Source organism: Mytilus galloprovincialis, chromosome 10 (genome assembly GCF_965363235.1).
Source record: "Mytilus galloprovincialis chromosome 10, xbMytGall1.hap1.1, whole genome shotgun sequence".
Classification (NCBI taxonomy): Eukaryota; Metazoa; Mollusca; class Bivalvia; order Mytilida; family Mytilidae; genus Mytilus; species Mytilus galloprovincialis.
Window position 1 is genome coordinate 63574378 of NC_134847.1, and position 21024 is coordinate 63595401.

Consider the following 21024-nt stretch of genomic DNA (forward strand, 5'->3'; position numbering starts at 1 on the left):
ATCCATCATTTCCACTTGGCAGTGTTTGCTCGTAATTTTAAATTTTGTATAGTTGTTGACAATGTATCGAACAGCTGCTGTTAAATATTGGGTCACCCTACTCATAAAAAAACACCCCAAATTACAAACAACAACAAAAAAAAACCCAAAAGACATCACCTTGGATATCGATAACATCAGTGAAAATGAACAAAACGAACATATCTACTAATACAGAAGTAAACTGATGTTTGAAAATATTCCCTATGGTCAGATGTTTCTAAAACGGTTTTTTCATCCTTTCGAAACCTGATTTCAAGCACTACTAATGCGGAAATGATTTCGAATCAAAAACGAGGGACGAAAGATACCAGAGGGACAGTCAGACTCATAGATAGAAAATAAACTGACAACGTCATCTCTAAAGAATAGAAAGACAAACAGACAAATAACAGAACAGAAAACAAAACAAAAACTGGGGGTGATCTCAGGTGCCCCGAAAGGGTAAGCATGAGTGTTATGCACCAAATGCACTTAGGGGTTTTGTAAATGAAAATAACACTTATAACATTTTCTACATTTGAAAATGCCTGTACCAAGTCAGGAATATGACAGTTCTTGTCCATTCTTTTTTTATGTGTTTTGTCATTTGATTTTGCCATGTGATTATGGACTTTCCGATAGATTTTCCTCTGAGTTCAGTATTTTTGTGATTTTACTTCTTTTTTTTTAACCCTGACAATGCTCATATTCGTCAGCAACTGCATTGCATTTTTAAAAGCATTTTTAATGATTTGTTGTGACCTGAACTTTGTGCGTGTACCCTTTCGTTAGTACAGTTTGAGTTAAAATTGTATGTTTTTAATTCATTACGATGACTTTACCTGCATACAATGTGTACTATACATTTTGAATATAAATTGTGTACAAACCTTGCATATTTTAATGAAAAGTTGACTTCACCATCTCATTTAATGAAGATTTTCTATTAAAATGGGAATAGTGGATAAAAGTTTCTTGTTGTGGATTATAATCATCATTATTCTGTTAAGACTCAGGCTGATTCTATCAGAAAATCCACTGAAGAGAATATTATCAAATGCTGGACTTTTTGATCGACAATATGTTTGTTGAGCTTGGATGATTGATATTCAAACTAACAATAGGTATTATTATGGTTACTAAATGTCTGTACCCCTACTGGTCGATTTTTTCTTGTTCAAGTATGAAGAAGAACCTTATAAAAGACAAAAATGAAAAAGCACCTCGCCAAGTTCTTTGATTTACTTTCAGATATATTGATAATGCCTTTTTCCTATATAACCTATATTTTAGTCAGTACTTGCATCTCCAGCAAATATGAAATTAAGGATTTTACTGGTACTGTTTCTCCTTTTATTTCACAATCCTTATTGTCCGCTTTTACTTTCGTTGTCATGGTCTGATTTTGATGAGGTTAGTATTATACATTTGATACATTTATTACACATGGTTATAATTTCATAAAAACAAAAATGATTGGTAAATCAATTGAAATCACCAAAAACAAAGGAGCTAGTAAAACGATTACAATAAATATATACAGCTCTGCATTATATGAACCTTTTTAAACCACAGTTGTTTACTTTTAACAATTTAGTTATGCGTTACAACAAACACGCAAGTCAAGAAATAAAGATAAAATTGAGAGTTGAGAATTGAGAGCATATGTGTACTCATTTTTTTTAGTTTTATCATAATCAATAAATTCAGCTGGCAGAAAGTATGTAATTTTTGAACATGAATGAACATGAATGATTAAACATATTATTTATGTTTCTCTTTATGAAAATGGGCTGGTTTCAATTCTGAATAGTTTTTCTAAATTAGGATAACAAAATTGTGATGTGCTACCTCAGGGCATATTGTTATTGAAAACGTGACATTGTAATGCATATTTAAGGAATATAATCCCCCTTAACAAAACTAAAAATAAAATATAAATTGTTTGAATCTTAGTCTTTATTCAAATTATAAATTCCAAACGACATTTAAACACATGAATAGATCGATAAATTAGGGCGATATTTGTCTACTGATGTTATAATCTCGTCAATTGATAAAGGAAGTGACAAATCATGGTAAATAAAAACTAACGGAATCGAATGAACTCAAAAAAGGAGCAAGACCGGGTGCATATGTAGAGTAAGTGATTTATTGTAAACACTGCACTAGTCTATAAATATAATATATGGGTTCTCATATGTTATTGATCTTGACCTTAATACATTAAATACCCAGGTGAAAACAAGGTAACGGGAAGGTAAATTAACGCATTTTAACTGATCTGTTTTCATATGGTACAATTGTCAGTATGGCTAATAATTTCTCATCTGAAACGCAATGTACGGGACCCGAAATATCTAATCTGAGCCCGGTAGATACTGCTATTTACGAACTTAAAGAACATCTGTTAGTAGATGAGGAATTCTCTCAAGAATGGAAGAAATACTGTCCATTTCATAAAGACGGTAACGACGTGATTGCCAGTATCAATGCAATGCGGACACACACAACAGAAGAAGAAGTACTTCAAGCACTAATACTTACAACGGAATCATTAAATCTTCATATTGATTCCGGGACAATCAATATAGCAGACAAGTTTAAAAAATTCAAACACACACTTCAAAAGTGTCTGAATGATTTGAAACGTGATCAAGCATATGAAATGAAACATTTTGTTGGCAGAGCAAAGGATATTGAGTCAGTAATGAAAGTATTTTCTAGAGATTTGAGAGATTATTATAACATCAATTATATAGGTAAGACAAGTAAACGTGTTATATGTCATACTGAAAGACACACAAATGCAAAGGTAAATACTGTCACTGGTGCTTCTTGTTACGACGAAAATGGTTGCATACACATTTTATACAGGGGTTAGGGGCACTTTTCAAGACTAGATAACTGAAATCACTTGGAGCCTTTTTGATAAAATAAAACTTGATTCCGAATAATACGTGTACGGTACTTTTTAAAAATTTACCCTCGTAAGTGCTTCGGGTGAACAAAATTCAAGTTATTTTATTTTCTATGAATGAGTCGAATATTAAGTACATATTCAGGATAGAACACACTATTGCAAGTTCGGTTGAGATACTTTTGTATTTTTAGCTTGTATTCTTTATGCTGTGGTGACCTGAAAGCAGATATAGATGTTACGGCCTACTTTTGGGTTATCGACAGGACACAACCACCCCATATATAATATTTAAGAAGGATCTATGAGTTTAATGACTGCGAAGAGTAAATATAAACACTTCTGAATAATTTACCTACAAATATGCAAATATTATGAATAAAATTTGTATTCAGGACTTTAAATAAACTATGCATACTGTAAACTGTGAATTTATGCTGAGTCATCATATTTAAGGCCCAGGATTCTTTCAATCTTTATGAAATATTTATAAAACTTCATATTTTAGTTGATTTCTTTAAAATCTGTGAGAGAAAGCAAATTTGGTTTAATTCTGAATGTTCTCGTTTTTCAGCCTATATAGGTTTCATTTCTGTAAATATTGACAATTCCATTCTAGGATAAGATTTTATTCAAAACTTCATGGTAAAAGTGGTACAGTTTACGGGTAAAACTGTACCACTTTTACCATGAAGTTTTGAATAAAATCTTATCCTAGAATTGAAAGTTCATATGCACAACAGATTTTTTCAAAAGTCAAAATATAGGGATGTGGGGCATATTTTTTGACGTTTATACGCCCTGAACTTCTCACATTTTAAACTAACACTAATTTTCTTAACTACCCCTACCTCGAATAAAAGGTTACCACATATTTCAATATAAAAAAATTGCACATGTATATTTACTGTTAACATTCCCAAGTTATGTCTCTATGAGATGGAACACAGAGATCATAACTGGGAACCAGTATGTAAACAAAATAAATTTTCTATGAATATTCTAAATCTCCCCAAAAGAGGCGTGGTTTGAGAAACAGCTGTATTTACAAAGTGCAACCTATACAGTTTGTGAGTTCATTTATATATAATGATGTGTTTGACGGTTTTTTTTTATTATTGCATACAATGTTTAATATCATTAACGGGAAGCTTAATAGAAAGGAAAAAAATGATACAATAGATGATTTTTCATTTCCTATTGTTAATTATCCGTTTTTAGATGGTGACATTCCCTTATGTTTTTTTTTTTTATATATTAACAAAAGAATTCTATGTATAACTGAAAAATTATTACACCAGGGTTTTCGATATCACAATCTAATCAAAACATTTACTAAAAGTTATAATCGGTATAAGGCCATCATTCGTAAATATAAATCAGTATGCAAATATCTTATACGTTCGGGTATTCACATCCAATCTTTTATGGTAATATTCTTTACAAAGCACACAAATGTCGACATTCACCTCAAAGGCGAACAAACCCCTTAAACGGACTTATTAAGAAAGGCTATAGTTACTAACTGTTGTCAAACTATTTAAGTTGGCATATGTTGGCTTTAATATTGGTTCACTTATAGGGACTTTGCATCTGGAATAAACACATTTATTCTAAAACCAGTCGTTGGCATTATACAGTTTATTTTTCTTCACATATATTTTATGGTGGTATGATCATAATGACACTAAATCACTTACCGGAGAGATGGATTGTGCTTGATATTCATATGATAAAGACATAATATTTCAATGAGGTTTAATTGAGGTCTGGAGCTGGCATGTCAGTAACTGCTAGTAGTCCTTTGTTAATTTATGTATCCTTGTTTTTGTTTAGTTTCCGTTTTTTCTACATTAGCTAGAGGTATAAAGGGGGGGAGTTGAGATCTAAAGAGAAAATGTTTCACCTCGTCGCATTTTTGCGCCATATATTTCGGAGTTAGGTATGACGTCCATTATCACTGAACTAGTACGCATTTTTGTGTAGGGGTCAGCTGAAGCACGCCTCCGGGTGTGGCATTCTCTCGTTGTATTGAAGACCCATTGGTGACCAAAAAAGGCTACGTATATATACATATCCACTGTCAAACGGGTCGCTGCACTTTTGCAAGAGTTGAACTGTCGAATATGGTTCACTGTTAAACTGATGCTCTACTTAATTAAGGATTAAGCTGCAGTTTGGGGTTAAATTGATGACCAAAATCTGTTACCCAAGATTAACACAAATGCTTTTGTTATAACGGATACGAATTAATAAAATGGAGTTTTTTTCTTTATAAAATATTGTTCTTTCTTGTACAAGAAGGATACCATTCTCTCTACACAAGACATTAATCCAGTATCACTTGTTGAAAATAAAAATTCATTATGTGTTTAAGTACTGTTACGCACAATGTTATCTTCTTTTTTTATATCATATATGTGTCACAAAGAAAAAATACAATATATGTATAACATCAAATTGCAAAACACAAATTTGCATTTATGTTCAAACGTGTGGAACTTGCAAATAACAATATGTTGGTGAAACAGAAACACCATTTAACATCGGACTAAATAACCATCGGTCATTTTATACAAAAGAAAGGAACTGCGGAATTACAAGACACCTTTTAAGAGCAGGACATGATTTTGAAAACGTCACATTTCAAATCATTGAAAAAATCAAAATTGAGAAACACAAGGAAGACAAAAATAAGAGATATTTTGGATGCACCAGTTACGAACTTTTGAATCTGATGGACTCAATGAGAGAGACGAAAAAAGATTTAAAAGCAAATCAAAACCATAATTATCTTGAAATCATACAAATTAATTTATAGAAATTCATACAATTAATCGAACATCTATAAATTTGTTAAACTTTTATTCCAACTTCATGTAGATGAAGCTACAAACATATTTTATGCAACATCAATCAATATGTTACACTTTTCCTCAAATCTTGTATAGATTAAGCTACAAAAATATTTTTTTGTCATGCATCACTTGTGGATATGTTAACATTTGTAAAAACTAATTTTATGCAACATCAATCAATATGTTACACTTTTCCTCAAATCTTGTATAGATTAAGCTACAAAAATATGTTTTTGTCATGCATTACTTGTGGATATGTTAACATTTTTAAAAACTAATCCGTTAAGGGAACACAGCTAGCTGTGTGTGCTCCAACACTGGAGGGATTTACATAAAGAAGAAGAAGAAAAAAAAAAAGAAGAAGAAGCATCCGATTTCACCTTGAGAGATGCACACGCCTGATGAAGCTAATTTGTTTAGCGAAATATTGCGTATTTCTATTTTGCTCCCAAAACTTCATAAAGAAGGGATTCCGGGAAGACCGATAGTATCTGCAAATGGCCATCCAACCGAAAAAATATCTGAATTCGTGGATTACCATCTTAGACCACATGTTAGAACAATGCCATCTTACATTCAAGATACAACATATTATTTGAAGAAAACGAATTCATTAAATACCTTACCAAACAACACAATTTTGGTATCGATAGATTTGTCTTCTTTATACACAAATATTCCCAAAAATGAAGGAATAGTCGCTTGTGAAGAAGTATGGAACAATCGTAAGGATAAACATCCCCAACAGACTGTCTGGTTCAGTTGCTGAGACTAGTGCTGGAAAACAACAATTTTGTATTCAACGACCAGCACTACTTGCAGGTTGACGGTACCAGTATGGGAACCAAAATGGCACCTTCTTTTGTCAACATTTTCATGGGGAGTCTCGAAGAACGCACCCTTTCGAATGTACCATACAAACCCTTGTCTTGGCTCCGTTATATTAACCACATCGAAATCAAATGGAACGAAACTGCAGAACGTCTACAAGAATTTCTCGATTTCTGTAACAAATTTCATCAATCGATAAAGTTAACATCTGAAGTTTCAAATGAGAAAATTGCGTTTCTCGACACCACCATTACTTTAGAAAACGTAGTCATGACAACCGACCTTCACATCCAAAAAAACTGATAAACACCAATTTCTCTCTCCGAAGAGTTGTCACCCGAAACACTGCTCCCGAAGCATTCCGTACAGCAAAGCCATCAGGTTAAAACGGATTTGTTCATCGGAATCAAAATTAAACCATCGTTTGGGGCAACTCAGACAGCAACTTAATTCAAGAGGTTATAAGAACAAAAATATTTCAGAAGCTTTCGGTAAAGCAAAAGAAAAAGACCGAACAAACATACTTGAATACAAAGAAAAGACGGCCCAGACAAATAAAATCCCGTTTGTTGTTAGGTTTCCTTCTGACCTGACAAATCTTTCATCAATTGTCCACAAACACTGGAGTCTTATTGAAAATGATCCTTCTGGAGCTGGCATGTCAGTAACTGCTAGTAGTCCTTTGTTAATTTATGTATCCTTGTTTTTGTTTAGTTTCCGTTTTTTCTACATTAGCTAGAGGTATAAAGGGGGGGGAGTTGAGATCTAAAGAGAAAATGTTTCACCTCGTCGCATTTTTGCGCCATATATTTCGGAGTTAGGTATGACGTCCATTATCACTGAACTAGTACGCATTTTTGTGTAGGGGTCAGCTGAAGCACGCCTCCGGGTGTGGCATTCTCTCGTTGTATTGAAGACCCATTGGTGACCAAAAAAGGCTACGTATATATACATATCCACTGTCAAACGGGTCGCTGCACTTTTGCAAGAGTTGAACTGTCGAATACTTAATTCAAGAGGTTATAAGAACAAAAATATTTCAGAAGCTTTCGGTAAAGCAAAAGAAAAAGACCGAACAAACATACTTGAATACAAAGAAAAGACGGCCCAGACAAATAAAATCCCGTTTGTTGTTAGGTTTCCTTCTGACCTGACAAATCTTTCATCAATTGTCCACAAACACTGGAGTCTTATTGAAAATGATCCTTCCTTAAACGAGATTTTTCCATCACCTCCCGTTATGGCTTACCGCAGACCAAAAAACCTCAAAGATATTCTAGTAACATCCAAAGTATCTAAACAGGAGATATCAACAATCGGAGGTTATACACCATGCGGAAGGGGCAATTGTAAGTGCTGCAAAGTCGCCAACATCGAAACCCAATTCGTCAGCACGGTCACAAAGAAAAAATACAACATATTTAATAACATCAAATTGTAAAACGCAAAATTGCATTTATGTTCTAACGTGTGGAACTTGCAAAATACAATATGTTGGTGAAACAGAAACACCATTTAACATCCGACTAAATAACCTTCGGTCATTTTTTACAAAAGAAAGGAACTGCGGAATTACAAGACACCATTTAAGAGCAGGACATGATTTTGAAAACGTCACATTTCAAATCATTGAGAAAAATCAAAATTGAGAAACACAAGGAAGACAAAAAAGAGAGAGATTTTGGATGCACCAGTTACGAACTCTTGAATCTGATGGACTCAATGAGAGAGACGAAAAAAGATTTAAACGCAAATCAAAACCATAATTATCTTGAAATCATACAAATTAATTTATAGAAATTCATACAATTAATCGAACATCTATAAATGTGTTAAACTTTTATTCCAACTTCATGTAGTTGTAGCTACAAACATATTTTATGCAACACCAATCAATATGTTACACTTTTTCTCAACTCTTGTATAGATTAAGCTACAAAAACATTTTTTTTGTCATGCATCCAATTTCACCTTGAGAGATGCACACGCCTGATGAAGCTAATTTGTTTAGCGAAATATTGCGTATTTCTATTTAACATCTAATAGAACTTTTTAATGTATTAATTAGCGTGTTTAAGTTATATTCTTAGACATTTATATAATTTTAATTCAGTAACTGTATCAGTTTATTTTCACAAACTGATCGACGCTTAAATAGATTGAATGTTGATTGTTGCTATTTTAAGACATTATATATATATAAGTTATCCAAAATCTTTCCTGAGCCTCCCATGATTGCCTTCAAACAACCTAACAACCTGAGAAATATACTTGTCCGTGCTGACCTTTCTAAACCTAACCATACTGTAGGTAATTGCCAGCCTTGTGGGGATAAGCGCTGCAAATGTTGCAACCAATTGCAGCATTCATCAACATTTCACAGTAAGACCACAGAAAAGACATACAAGATCTTCTGCAATGTCAACTGCAAAAGCTCAAACGTGATTTACGTTCTTGAGTGTCCTATATGTGGTCACCAATATGTTGATGAATCTATGCAGCTATTTCACAAACGCCTTAATGGCCACAGGAGTGACCTCACAAAAAAACCGTACATTCCTGTCAGTCAAAACTTCAGGTTACCAGATCACAATCCGAAAGATTTTGATCGAACAGGATTGTACATGGCAACACAGGCAAAAAGAGAATCGGGAGAGGTTTTGGATAAAAGAACTGGGTGTCCTCCATCCAGAGGGAATCAATAGAAAGAAATAATTAAATTTACAGTCTAATGTTTATATTATGATATTCAGGATTTTGGATTAAAATCAATCGACCAAAACTTACCTGTATTATTAATGATCTATGTTAACACCTTATACGTATTGTTAAAACTTATAACATTGATGAAGGCCATTTGCTGAGCCGAAATATTAGAATTATTGTATAATTCATATCATCTGTTCAGTTTTTCCACCTTTGTGCGATGATATTCAACACTCATTTGTGTTTTGTCTTTTAGACTCATATAATTTTTCCTGTTTGTGCAGTATTGTCAACTTTGATGATCCAATACTTATTAAGTTTACTGGTTGGTAGATTCTTATAGACTCTCTCTCTCTCTCTCTCTCTCTCTCTCTCTCTCTCTCTCTCTCTCTCTCTCTATATATATATATATATATATATATATATATAAAACGTCTAAATAATAGTCAACGATTTTTCCCACGAGGGCGCTGGTTCGGTACAAGTAACGATTCATGTACACAATAAAATAAATTACACAAACGCCTAAAAAGTGTACACAACACCAATAACATAAAAAGGGAACTATAAATGTAGTTATTTATAAATATTTCAGACAACAGATATCCTTCATCGGTATATATGATTGTGATGTTGAATGAATCATTTGTCAGTCTACTTAGATTAAGCTGTAACAATCTTGAAATTTATACAATAAAAAAGTTAAACCGAACATCAGGTAAGACGCTTGCACAATTCTAAAATTTGTTAAACACGACAAAAGTTATATGACTAATTACAACAGAGAGTTCAAATATATGCTTTAAATAAAAATAATAATGTGCGATATGAACTAGCACAATTCTAAAGCTTTAACGGTGTCGACAACTATGATGTTACAAGAAAGATTGCGTCAATAAGAATTCCAAATAAACAGCACTGAACGGTCCAAATTTGTAAATGATTTAGATTTGACAACGGTAGAGTAGTTACATCAGAGTCTGCGATGTTTAAAACAAACGGCTTTTAAATATAATAATAAATTTTGAGTAAGGTTCATAGTTGAACGTGGCTTGGTAATTATACATCCCTAAAATAATTAAGCAATTTAAATTGTTATATTCAACAGATTTATTTTAGAGATGAGTAAGGTAAAGAAATAGAAACAGAGACTGTAATAATAAGTAATATAACACAGATGTGAAGCACTGCATGGAGTCGAACTTCATCTTTTTATTTATCCCATTTGGTGCCAAAATTGTTAATTTTCTTATCCAAAATCTTTCCCGAGTAAGTCTATCCTCCCTAAACCAATCAGAGTTGTGGTCAATGATTGTAATGGTCAGTCTATTGAGATTTGAACTTGACTCAAGAAGATCTATATGTGACAAATAAATTTCACTACCTAGAAAGTTTGTGCCATCCATAAACATGAGTCATAGTGATACATCAGTCGAAACAGTAAAGGCATCAGATGGAAAGCCTAAAGCGGGCACTCAAGATGACTTGCCTAGACGTTCAAATAGAATAAATCATCCAACTGAAAAGATGGTTCAATATAAATCAGAAGAATTAGAAAAGAGAGAAAAGAAATTGTTTAGTACCTTTGATGATTGGAGACAAATGATCAGAGAAGTTAGAAATGTTCTGAAAAGCGTATGTGAGGAAGATAACTACATTAACCCCTCGATAGAGTAAAGACACATGAAGAATCTGTTATCAAACACTTTAAGGAACAACGTTCAATAGGAACCCTATCACAAGATACGGTACGGAAGGAAGATGATTGCAGCGCAGTTAAAAATAATAAACGAGAGAATATGTAAATTGACAGTTTCGATGCAGAACGTCAGACCGCACGTCTAAGGGTAAATGCTGCATACGCCGGATCAATTTTCAGTAAATTAGATGCTGGTTCAACTCAATCAAAACTTTCAGAAAAATTAGTGGATGTGTGGCAGTGGAAGCACATCAAAACGCACATAAGAGACTGAACACTCGCAGAGAATTAGAAGTTGCTCATGCACGTCTAAACGCTCTAAAAGTCTCTCCTGCTGCAAGCATGGACCCGTTTAATGTCGTATCTAGTTTTTACCAACCAAAACAACAAAATGCTCCACCAGGCGATGCCGCGTTGTCCTTTTTCAACTCCTAGACACTTGATAACACCACAAAGGACACTAATGACACTGATACACTTGCGAAAGCTCTGGCAGAAACCGTTAACCTTAATCGTTTGCCTGTTCCTGAACCTGCTGTGTTTACAGGCGACCCATTACAGTATATGGAATGGAAGACATCATTTGAAATGCTCATTGATCGAAAAGGTATTCCTATAACAGAGAACATCTTTTATTTAAAGAAATATGTTGATGGAGCCGCTAGAAAAGCATTAGAAGAATACTTTTATAATAATAGTCAGACTGCTTATGACAATGCAAGAAAGGTTCTGGAGGAAAGGTACGGAAATCCTTTTATAATGCAAAAGGCCTTCCGAGACAAAGCATCTTGGCCTAAAATATCACCTAAGGATCCTATAGCCCTTAGAGACTTTGGTGACTTTTTGCAAGGGTGTAGAGATGCAATACCTCATGTTCCAAGTTTAAGTATCTTAAATGACTACTGAAAACAAAAAACTTCTTAACAAACTTTCAAACTGGGCATCTTTAAGATGTAATCGAGAAGTAACTCAAAGCCTTGATACAAGTGCTACATATCCCTCCTTTGACAAATTGGTAAATTTTGTTGTCCAAGAGGCAAAGGTGGCCTGCAATCCAATATCATAACTTTATGCCTTGAACGACAATGAACGCATGGTTTCAAGAGACCCAAGAACAAACACCAAAGAAAAGGTTTTTGCTACATCAGCCTCAAATGACGCCAGGCCTAATAACGACACATCTGCAAATAAAACATTAGTTTGTGAATACTGCAAGAAGGTTGGACATTATATCTTTAAATGTGAAAGGTTCCTGTCTATTTCAATAACAAATAAAAGATTATTTGTGCGTGAAAACAATTTGTGCTATGGATGCTTACGTAAAGGTCACTTGAACAAAGACTGTAAAAGGAAACATACATGTAATACTTGTAAAGGCAAGCATCCATCATGCTTGCATGAAGAACGCCCTTCTGTTAGACAACACACGTCAAACGTGCCAGATTCAAATGCTGTGAACAATGTAGAGTTAAAACCAGCAAGCTCTTTAAGGGTTAGTCAGAATAACGTCCAGAGTACATCCATGATCGTTCCTGTGTGGGTGTCTCACAAAGATAAGCCCTCTAGAGAGATTCTTACATATGAATTACTAGACACTCAGAGCGATACAACCTTCATCATAGATGATACAGCTGCATCACTGCATATACCGTGTGAACCTATCATACTTAGCTTATCGACGATGACTTCGCAACAAACCGTTATCGTAAGTAAGAGGATGACTGGTCTAACCGTCTGTAGCTTCTCCTCACCTGAACAACTTAATATAAACTGTGCTTATACTCGAGGATTCATTCCTGTAGAACGTGCGCATATTCCTACTAATGAAACTGCAAGACAATGGCATCATCTTCAAGAAATAGCTCATAAAATTCCGCCGTTACAGTCGTGTGACATCGGACTTCTATTGGGTTATAACTGCCCTGCTGCTTTAGCCCCGACAAAAATTGTTGCAGGAAGTGAGAATGAACCATATGCTGTTCAAACTAGTCTTTGATGGAGTATTGTTGGCTACACTAGCGCAACACTTGATGTTAACAACGTGAAAGACATAAGTCATCGTACAGCTGTAACCGAGTTACCTCCTCTTGTTATGAAGGATTTGGTAAATACTCTTGAAGGGGACTTTAATTTGCTCATGACAAAGGTCAGCTCAAAAAGGTATCTCAAGAAGACATTACCATTCTTTCCATTATGAACGATAATATACGAAAACGAAATGATGGACATCTTGAAACGCCACTTCCATTCAGAGAACGACCTCAAATGGAAAACAACAAGAAACTTGCATAACTTACGTTGAATCACTTAAAAGTTTAAGTTAAAAAAAAAGTTAAAATGCAAGCTAACGAACGATCAGAAATATCATGAACAATACATGGTTTTCATGAACGAAATGCTCATGCGAGGAGGAGCTGAGCTAGTAACAACAGAAGGGAAAGATGGTAACACTTGGTATATCCCTCATCATGGCGTGTTTCATTCTAAGAAGCCAGATAAATTAAGAGTCGTGTTCGACTGTTCGGCAAGATACCGTGGTCAATCTCTTAATAAATATTTACTCACAGGTCCAAACCTCACAAATGGGCTTGCTGGAGTCCTATGTCGGTTTAGAACACACCCTTTTGCAATTATGTGCGACGTTGAAAAAATGTTTTATCAATTCTCTGTATCTGAATCTGACAGAGACTTCCTGAGATTCTTATGGTGGGAGAACGGAGACTTGAAATCGAGTGACAAACCGTTAGAGTATCGAATGACTAAACATCTATTTGGAGCTGTGCGTCATCACTGGGCTGTGCAAACTATGGTTTGAAGTATTTAGCCAAAACAAACGAGGAACAATTTTTAGAGGCACACGAGTTTGTTCAACGTAATTTCTATGTGGACGATGGATTAACGAGTGTTGAAACGGAGTCTAAGGCTATACAAGGTGATGTACAACAGATTTGCACCAAAGCGAGACTAAAGTTACATAAGTTTATCTCCAACAACAAAAACGTGATGAAATCTGTACCTTTGTCGGAAAGAGCTGCGAATGCCCAAAACTTAGATCTAGATTTGGAGCAAGTACAGTCGCACATGGAACGAGCACTTGATGTGCAGTGGTGTACGATTGACGACACATTCAAGTTAAAGGAAAAGTTAAAGACGTAGAGCCTATAAGACGAAACATACTGTCAATAGTAGCGTCAGTAGTCGACAACACTAAGGCAGATCTCAATAGACTGACCATTACAATCATTGACCACAACTCTGTTTGGTCTAGGGAGGATATACATGTACTTACTCGGGAAAGATTTTGGATAAAAAAAAGTAACAATTTTGGCACCAAATGGGATAAATGAAATGATGTAGTTCCATGCATGCAGTGCTTCACATCTGGGTTATATTACTTATTATAACAGTTTCTGTTTCTATTCCTTTACCTTACTCATCTCTAAAATGAATCTGTTGAATATAACAATTTAAATTGCTAAATTATTTTAGGGATGTATAATTACCAAGCCACGTTCAACTAGTTTACCTCAGTCAAAATTTATTATTATATTTTAAAGACCGTTTGTTTTAAACATCGCAGACTCTGATGTAACTACTCTACCGTTGTCAAATCTGAACTATTTACAAATTTGGACCGCTCAGTGCTGTTTATTTGGAATTCTTATTGACACAATCTTTCTTGTAAAATCATAATTGTCTACACCGTTAAAGCTATAGAATTGTGCTAGTTCATATCGCACATTATTTAAAGCATATATTTGAACTCTCTGTTGTAATTAGTCATATAACCTATGTTTTTGTTTGGAGAGAGGCTCTCTGGTATAAACTTCTTTTAAATGGTATTAAAGGAAAAATGTTATTTAAATATGTATAAAGATATTAAATCCTGTATTACATATAATAAACAGAAATCAGACTATTTCTCATGTGATATTGGTGTACGACAAGGTGAGAATTTGTCGCTTTTTTGTGTGTCTTTTTTTGAACGATTTGCACGATTTTTTAGAAACGGAAAATCTACAGGGTCTTAGCGTGATTTCAGATTTACTAGAAGATAAGTTAAACATTTACCTGAAACTTTTGTTCTGCTATATGCAGACGATACGGTCCTAATGTCTGAATCAAAAGAAGACTTACAAAAAATATTAAACAAATTTGGAGAGTACTGTAATATATGGAAACTGAAGGTAAATGTTAACAAAACCAAAGTCATGGTATTTTCCAGGGGAAGGCCTTGTGCAGATTTAAATTTTTCCTTAAATGGGGCAGATAAAGATATAGTTCATGAATTTAACTATCTTGGTATACTATTTAGCAGGACCGGCAATTTTAGTAAGGCAATAAAAAAAAGCAAGCAGAGAAGGCAACAAAAGCAATGTATGAGGTTTTAAAAAGAGGTCGCATTCATAATTTAGCAATTGAATGTCAACTAGAACTTTTTAATAAAATGGTAAAGCCCATTCTTTTGTATGGCTCAGAAGTATGGGGATTTTGTAAAAATATTCAATGTATTGAAAGGATACAATTACGATTTTGTAAATTGTTACTTAGTTAAAATCATCCACCCCAAACTATATGATCTATGGTGAACTTGGCATTTTTCCTGTTCAACTAGATATCAAACTAAAAATGATTGCATTTTGGACACGACTTTTATATCGAAAGGATTCAAAACTGTCTTATTTATCTTATCAATTATTATACAAATTGTCGGTCGACAATCATTTTGAATCGCCATGGTTAAAGTTTTTAAGAAACGTGTTTGATGATACTGGTTTTTCCTATATTTTGACAACTCAGCTTTTTCCTAGCTCAGATTGGCTTATCCCTTCGATAAAGATGCGCCTACATGATCAATTTAGACAGGAATGGCATTCACTTATGTTAAATTCACCAAAATCTATAAATTATAGATTATTTAAGGAGACATTTCAGTTTGAATGTTTTTTTAAATATATTGGAAGATAAGGATATCTATACGCTGTTCAGGTTTAGAACCACAAATCATAGACTTTCTATAGAAACAGGACGGTGGAATGGTCTAGAAAGGGAAAATAGAAAATGTTTGAAATGTAATAATAACTGTATGGGTGACGAATATCATTATATTCTGGAATGTAAATTATTTGAAAATAACAGAAAAAAACTAATTGATAAAAATTTGTGGCAAAGGACAAATATTTTGAAATTCAAAGAAATAATGAGTTGTACTAACAAGTTTAAATTAGAAAAACTATGTAGATTTATACGCCAAATAAATAAATCATTTGTTCTCTAGGCAATAACATAAACCCCATTTTGTATATTCTGTACATACTGATATATGTGTATGTGTGTATTTAACGATAGTTTGTGTATGCCTGTGTGTATGTATGTTTGTGTATAAGTTGTTATTATAAATAAGTTTGTTTTCATTGCTATATGTATGTATATCTATGTACCGTTGTACCTTATGGTTTATGAGAATAAAGATTATGTATGTCGTGTTTAATAAATTTTTAAAATTGTGCAAGCGTCTTACCTGATGTTCGGTTTGACTTTTTTATTGTATAAATTTCAAGATTGTAACAGCTTAATCTAAGTAGACTGACAAATGATTCATTCAACATCACAATCATATATACCGATGAAGGATATCTGTTATCTGAAATATTTATAAGTAACTACATTTATAGTTCCCTTTTTATGTCATTGGTGTTGTTGTGTACACTTTTTAGGCGTTTATATATATATATATAATCCGGATCTGGTGTACAAATAAATATTGGCACCTCATGTTTGTGGCATAACATCTTGACCACAAGCTTATTGTTTTCTGTTTAGTATTAAATTTATATTAAGATCCATTTTGTTACATCTTGTGATCAATTTTATTTGGCAATCGCCAATGGCAGTCAGCAGGGTTAAAGAACATCAGTTGTTCGACCCGTTAGTCAAATGCGTTTTGTTTAAATATACTTCACTTTTTTGGTCTTTTGGAAAATGTTGTTTGTGCTGTATTTAGACTTCTACAACGAAATTTGTTTTACATGCACACGTATAAAAATTCCGGATTTTATCCAACGCAATCATAGGTTGAACATAGTTTCAATTTTGACTTGTATCTATAGTATTTATGTATTATTGTCATTATATTTATTTTATTTTGATACATCTTTTGACATCGGACTCGGACTTCACTTGAACTGAATTTCAATGTGCGTATTGTTATGCGTTTACTTTTCTACATTGGCTAGAGGTAAAGGGGGAGGGTTGAGATCTCAAAAACATGTTTAACCCCGCCTCAATTTTGCGCCTGTCCCAAGTCAGGAGCCTCTGGCCTTTGTTAGTCTTGTATGATTTTAATTTTAGTTTCTTGTGTATAATTCGGAGTTTAGTATGACGTCCATTATCACTGTACTAGTATGCATATTTTTAGGGGCCAGCTGAAGGACACCTACGGGTGTGGGAATTCTCGCTACATTGAAGACCCATTGGTGGCCTTCGGCTGTTGTCTGCTCTATGGTCGGGTTGTTGTCCTTTGACACATTCCCCATTTCCTTTCTCAATTATATATATATATATATATATATATATATATATATATATATATAAACAAGTCTAAATTAAAAACTATATATATATATAGCTGAAGTTTAATCCAGAAAAGGACTTCAGAGGCAACAATTAAGTCTCGGAATAAAAGAAACCAATACTGTATGTACAGTTATGATATAGTTTACCCACTTGGCTTCTTTTATGAACGACACAAGGACCTAGATAATAAAAGTTGAATGCATTGAATTTGGACAAAAAAAAAGAGACTAAATCTACTAATAGGATATTCAATCTAAGAAGTCGAAAACAAACAAACAATGCCATGATAAAATAAACGAAAAAAATCAAAATAAAAGTATACAGAAAACCAAAAACTGACGTTCAAACATGAACCCTATCACGGTAGTTATGTGTTTAGGAAGGTATACAGTTCCTGCCCTACATATGGCACCTGTCGTGATAAGAACATTTACTCTTAGCGGTTTTCATTTTCTCTTCATATCTAATACAAATGATGTATGCACTAAAAATAAATTCATTATATATACTAGGATTAAAATTGTGTACAACAAACGCGTGTTTCTTCCACAAAAAAAAGTTTATCAATGTTGCTCAAATTAAAAAGTTAAAAAAAAAAGAGTACAAAATTGAAGAAAATTGAGGATCCTAATTTCTGAAAGGTTTAAGGATGGGTAATGGGGATTGAAACCAAAAACGCGCAGTTCCTCTACAAAAGACTCATCAGTGAAACTCAAATAAAAAAAAGCTAACTGGCCGGCCAAATAAAGTATTAAGTTGTTAGAATCCTTAGAATTTCGCAAAACACAGTTATTTCATTTGACTTCATTATTACTATACCCAAGAGTTGTAATGATGTCATCCCTTGGGGTCTGCCCTGCAGTAACAACCTATGTTAAATTGGACATACGTTTGATCCAGTGTGATTTATTCATAGTGAGCAATGATCGGGTGGGATGGAAACATTTAATGTTTTGTATACTGATGTTTTTCTTTCGCGGTCTTTTTTCGTTTTTTGCCATGGCGTTGTCCCTTTATTTTCTATTATGAGTTTAATTGTCCCTTTGATATCTTTCGCATCATTTTTTAATTAGATATTGTCTGTTGTGAAGAGAGTACTGCACTCTCTTCGCGGTGGCAATCCTCTCATTTTCCAGTGGTATACTAAGTTTTTGACCTTCACCTCGAATGACTCCTCTCATTTGCAAGGTCGATAAATGTTGTCATTATATAATTTCAACTATTGTTCTAAAATATGTTCTTTTAATTATAATTATTTTTTTATTACAGGTGTATGTTTGTGTGGAATGGGAGGAAATGGCAAGACAACACTAGCTAGACACATTGGTCATAAACTTGAGGAAAGAAATTGGTCATTTAAAGAGATTGACTTTAGGTACATGTAATGAAATACCCACAAAGTCTAGTTAATAGAATGTGTAATGTATAAAAAAAAAAAAAAAAAAGCCGCCGAAAATATTAAAAAAATCTACCAATTGACTCTCACAACTGATATGTTTCCCTTATTTTAAAATACATATAAATATATACAACTCGTCTAAACATCAACCCAACAATGTTAGATCTGTAAATTTGCTTTCGCAAATTTTTTGTTCTTCCCTCGCTGGGATTCGAACCCATTCTATTGCGATATCGTGACACCAAATCGCCTGCACTGTATCCGGCGCGCTAAATCACTCGACCACCTGGGCTTCACATAAATACAGCTTTCGGGGGCCGGTTGTTACCTTTCCTCGTCAGTTTTAATCTAGCGTCGTAATACAATACACGATACATAAGGCATGAAGATGGAATAGTTATATATACTTGTATTGTTTTATTTTTGCATTACGGAAAATCTAAGTGATGATAAAATCATTTATCAGACAGTATATGTTAATTATAGTTTAATTCAATAATTTCCCTTCCAATAATATACTGTTTTCGTATATGTATAGAATTAGGGTAACCACCTAAAAATGAACACACAGATCCTCATCTTTATGTCAGTTTCGTTTTGCTGAATTAAAAAGAAACTGAAAGATGTTGTGTTTGATTTCTTTTATGGCTTAGACAGGGTAGAATATTAACCTGGTAATATGACATTCTGGGTTTACTGTTCCTTAAATTACTTTAATACTGAGTCGTATCGAACTTTCATATCATGAAAAAAAGTAAAATAAAAAATAAAGATTTTGATTCCTGTTTTTAGGGAACTTAAGTCATTGTTGCAGTTCATTAGACATATCTTAAAACAGTTTGTTGATGCAAGATTTGATGAAAGTGTAGACAGTATGAAATTAAGATTGTTTTCAGAACTGGAATATCAGATTGGATTTAAAGGTACATAATAGCATTACGTCAAACAAATATGAATAGTTATATGTTTTGTATTCTAATTTACAACAGAGAACTTATTTCATGATCAAATTGGGCTTTGAATGTGATAATGAATCTTTAGAAACAAATTGCTTATGATTTCTTTATAAGGACTTTGACTTGCTTTAAAGCAAAATAAACAAATGAAATAAAATTCTCCGAAGTATTTTACATGGTTTTTACATTTGTATTCAATCTTAAAAACTCATAAGTTGCTTTTCCCAATATTAAAGAAAAACACCAAAAAAACACATAAAAGTATAAAACATTTGATGGTAAATAATCCTTTTGATTAATCTAATTTAATTTAAGACACACTTTTACTACTTGATAATATTGATGATATTCACGAATACTGGGATGATTTACTCAAATTTCTGGAGCAGCTTATGATAATGCTGAATAACAACACTAATAACAAGGTAATCCATTGCGTATTCTTGTGCATAAGAAATTTTATTTATGAAAAATAATCATTTTATTTCTAGATATAGGAAGATGTGGTTTTAGTGCTAACGAGATAACTCTTCATCCAAGTGTCAATTTTTAAAAGTAAACCATTATAGGTCAATGTACAGCCTTCAACAAGGAGCTTTGGCTCACACTGAACAGAAAGCTATAAAAGGCCCCACAAATAACTTGTGTTAAACTATTCATTCGGGAAAACCAACGGTCTAATCTATACATAAACGAAAAACGAGAAAGACTTATGAACCAAATAAATAGACGAAAACCACAATTCTTGCATACAACTATATCAAATAATTGCGTTGCGTTTCTGTTTTAAAGCCGTGACATTTTTCGATTCATTTTGAATCATTGCCTTTTTCATTTCTTAATGTCGTATGAATTAAAATTTGAATTAAAAAATCAAAAATTTAACATGATGTATGTTCTTTAATGGCTATAAAACACGTGTAAATGGACTTTCATGTAAAACAAAATCCTTACTCATATGAAAATCTTCATAACTGTACTGTTATTGAAGTATTCTCTATAATTCGCCGAAAGCTTTGACATATACATTAATCGCGATATCTCTCGTTAGAACTTCT

The 21024-nt window shown here is 33.4% G+C and overlaps 1 protein-coding gene across 1 annotated transcript; it reads left to right on the top strand.

Moving 5' to 3' along the window:
• The first annotated feature begins 2286 nt into the window (after positions 1-2286).
• Positions 2287-20463, top strand: LOC143049549 (uncharacterized). The gene is made up of 5 exons (XM_076223154.1): positions 2287-2783; positions 18881-18986; positions 19803-19933; positions 20282-20391; positions 20458-20463. Exons 1-5 carry the CDS (start codon positions 2333-2335, stop codon positions 20461-20463), a joined length of 804 nt encoding a protein of 267 aa, XP_076079269.1. The 5' UTR covers positions 2287-2332.
• Positions 20464-21024: the final 561 nt, after the last annotated feature.

What these genes read in the sequence shown, in the direction of transcription:
- LOC143049549 (XM_076223154.1), top strand. Translation starts at nt 2,333, where the DNA reads ATGGCTAATAATTTCTCATCTGAAACGCAATGTACGGGACCCGAAATA. An exon ending in TTATAACATCAATTATATAG is followed by an intron (nt 2,784 to 18,880) that starts GTAAGACAAGTA and finishes TTTTTATTACAG; the next exon opens with GTGTATGTTTGTGTGGAATG. An exon ending in ATATCAGATTGGATTTAAAG is followed by an intron (nt 19,934 to 20,281) that starts GTACATAATAGC and finishes ATTTAATTTAAG; the next exon opens with ACACACTTTTACTACTTGAT.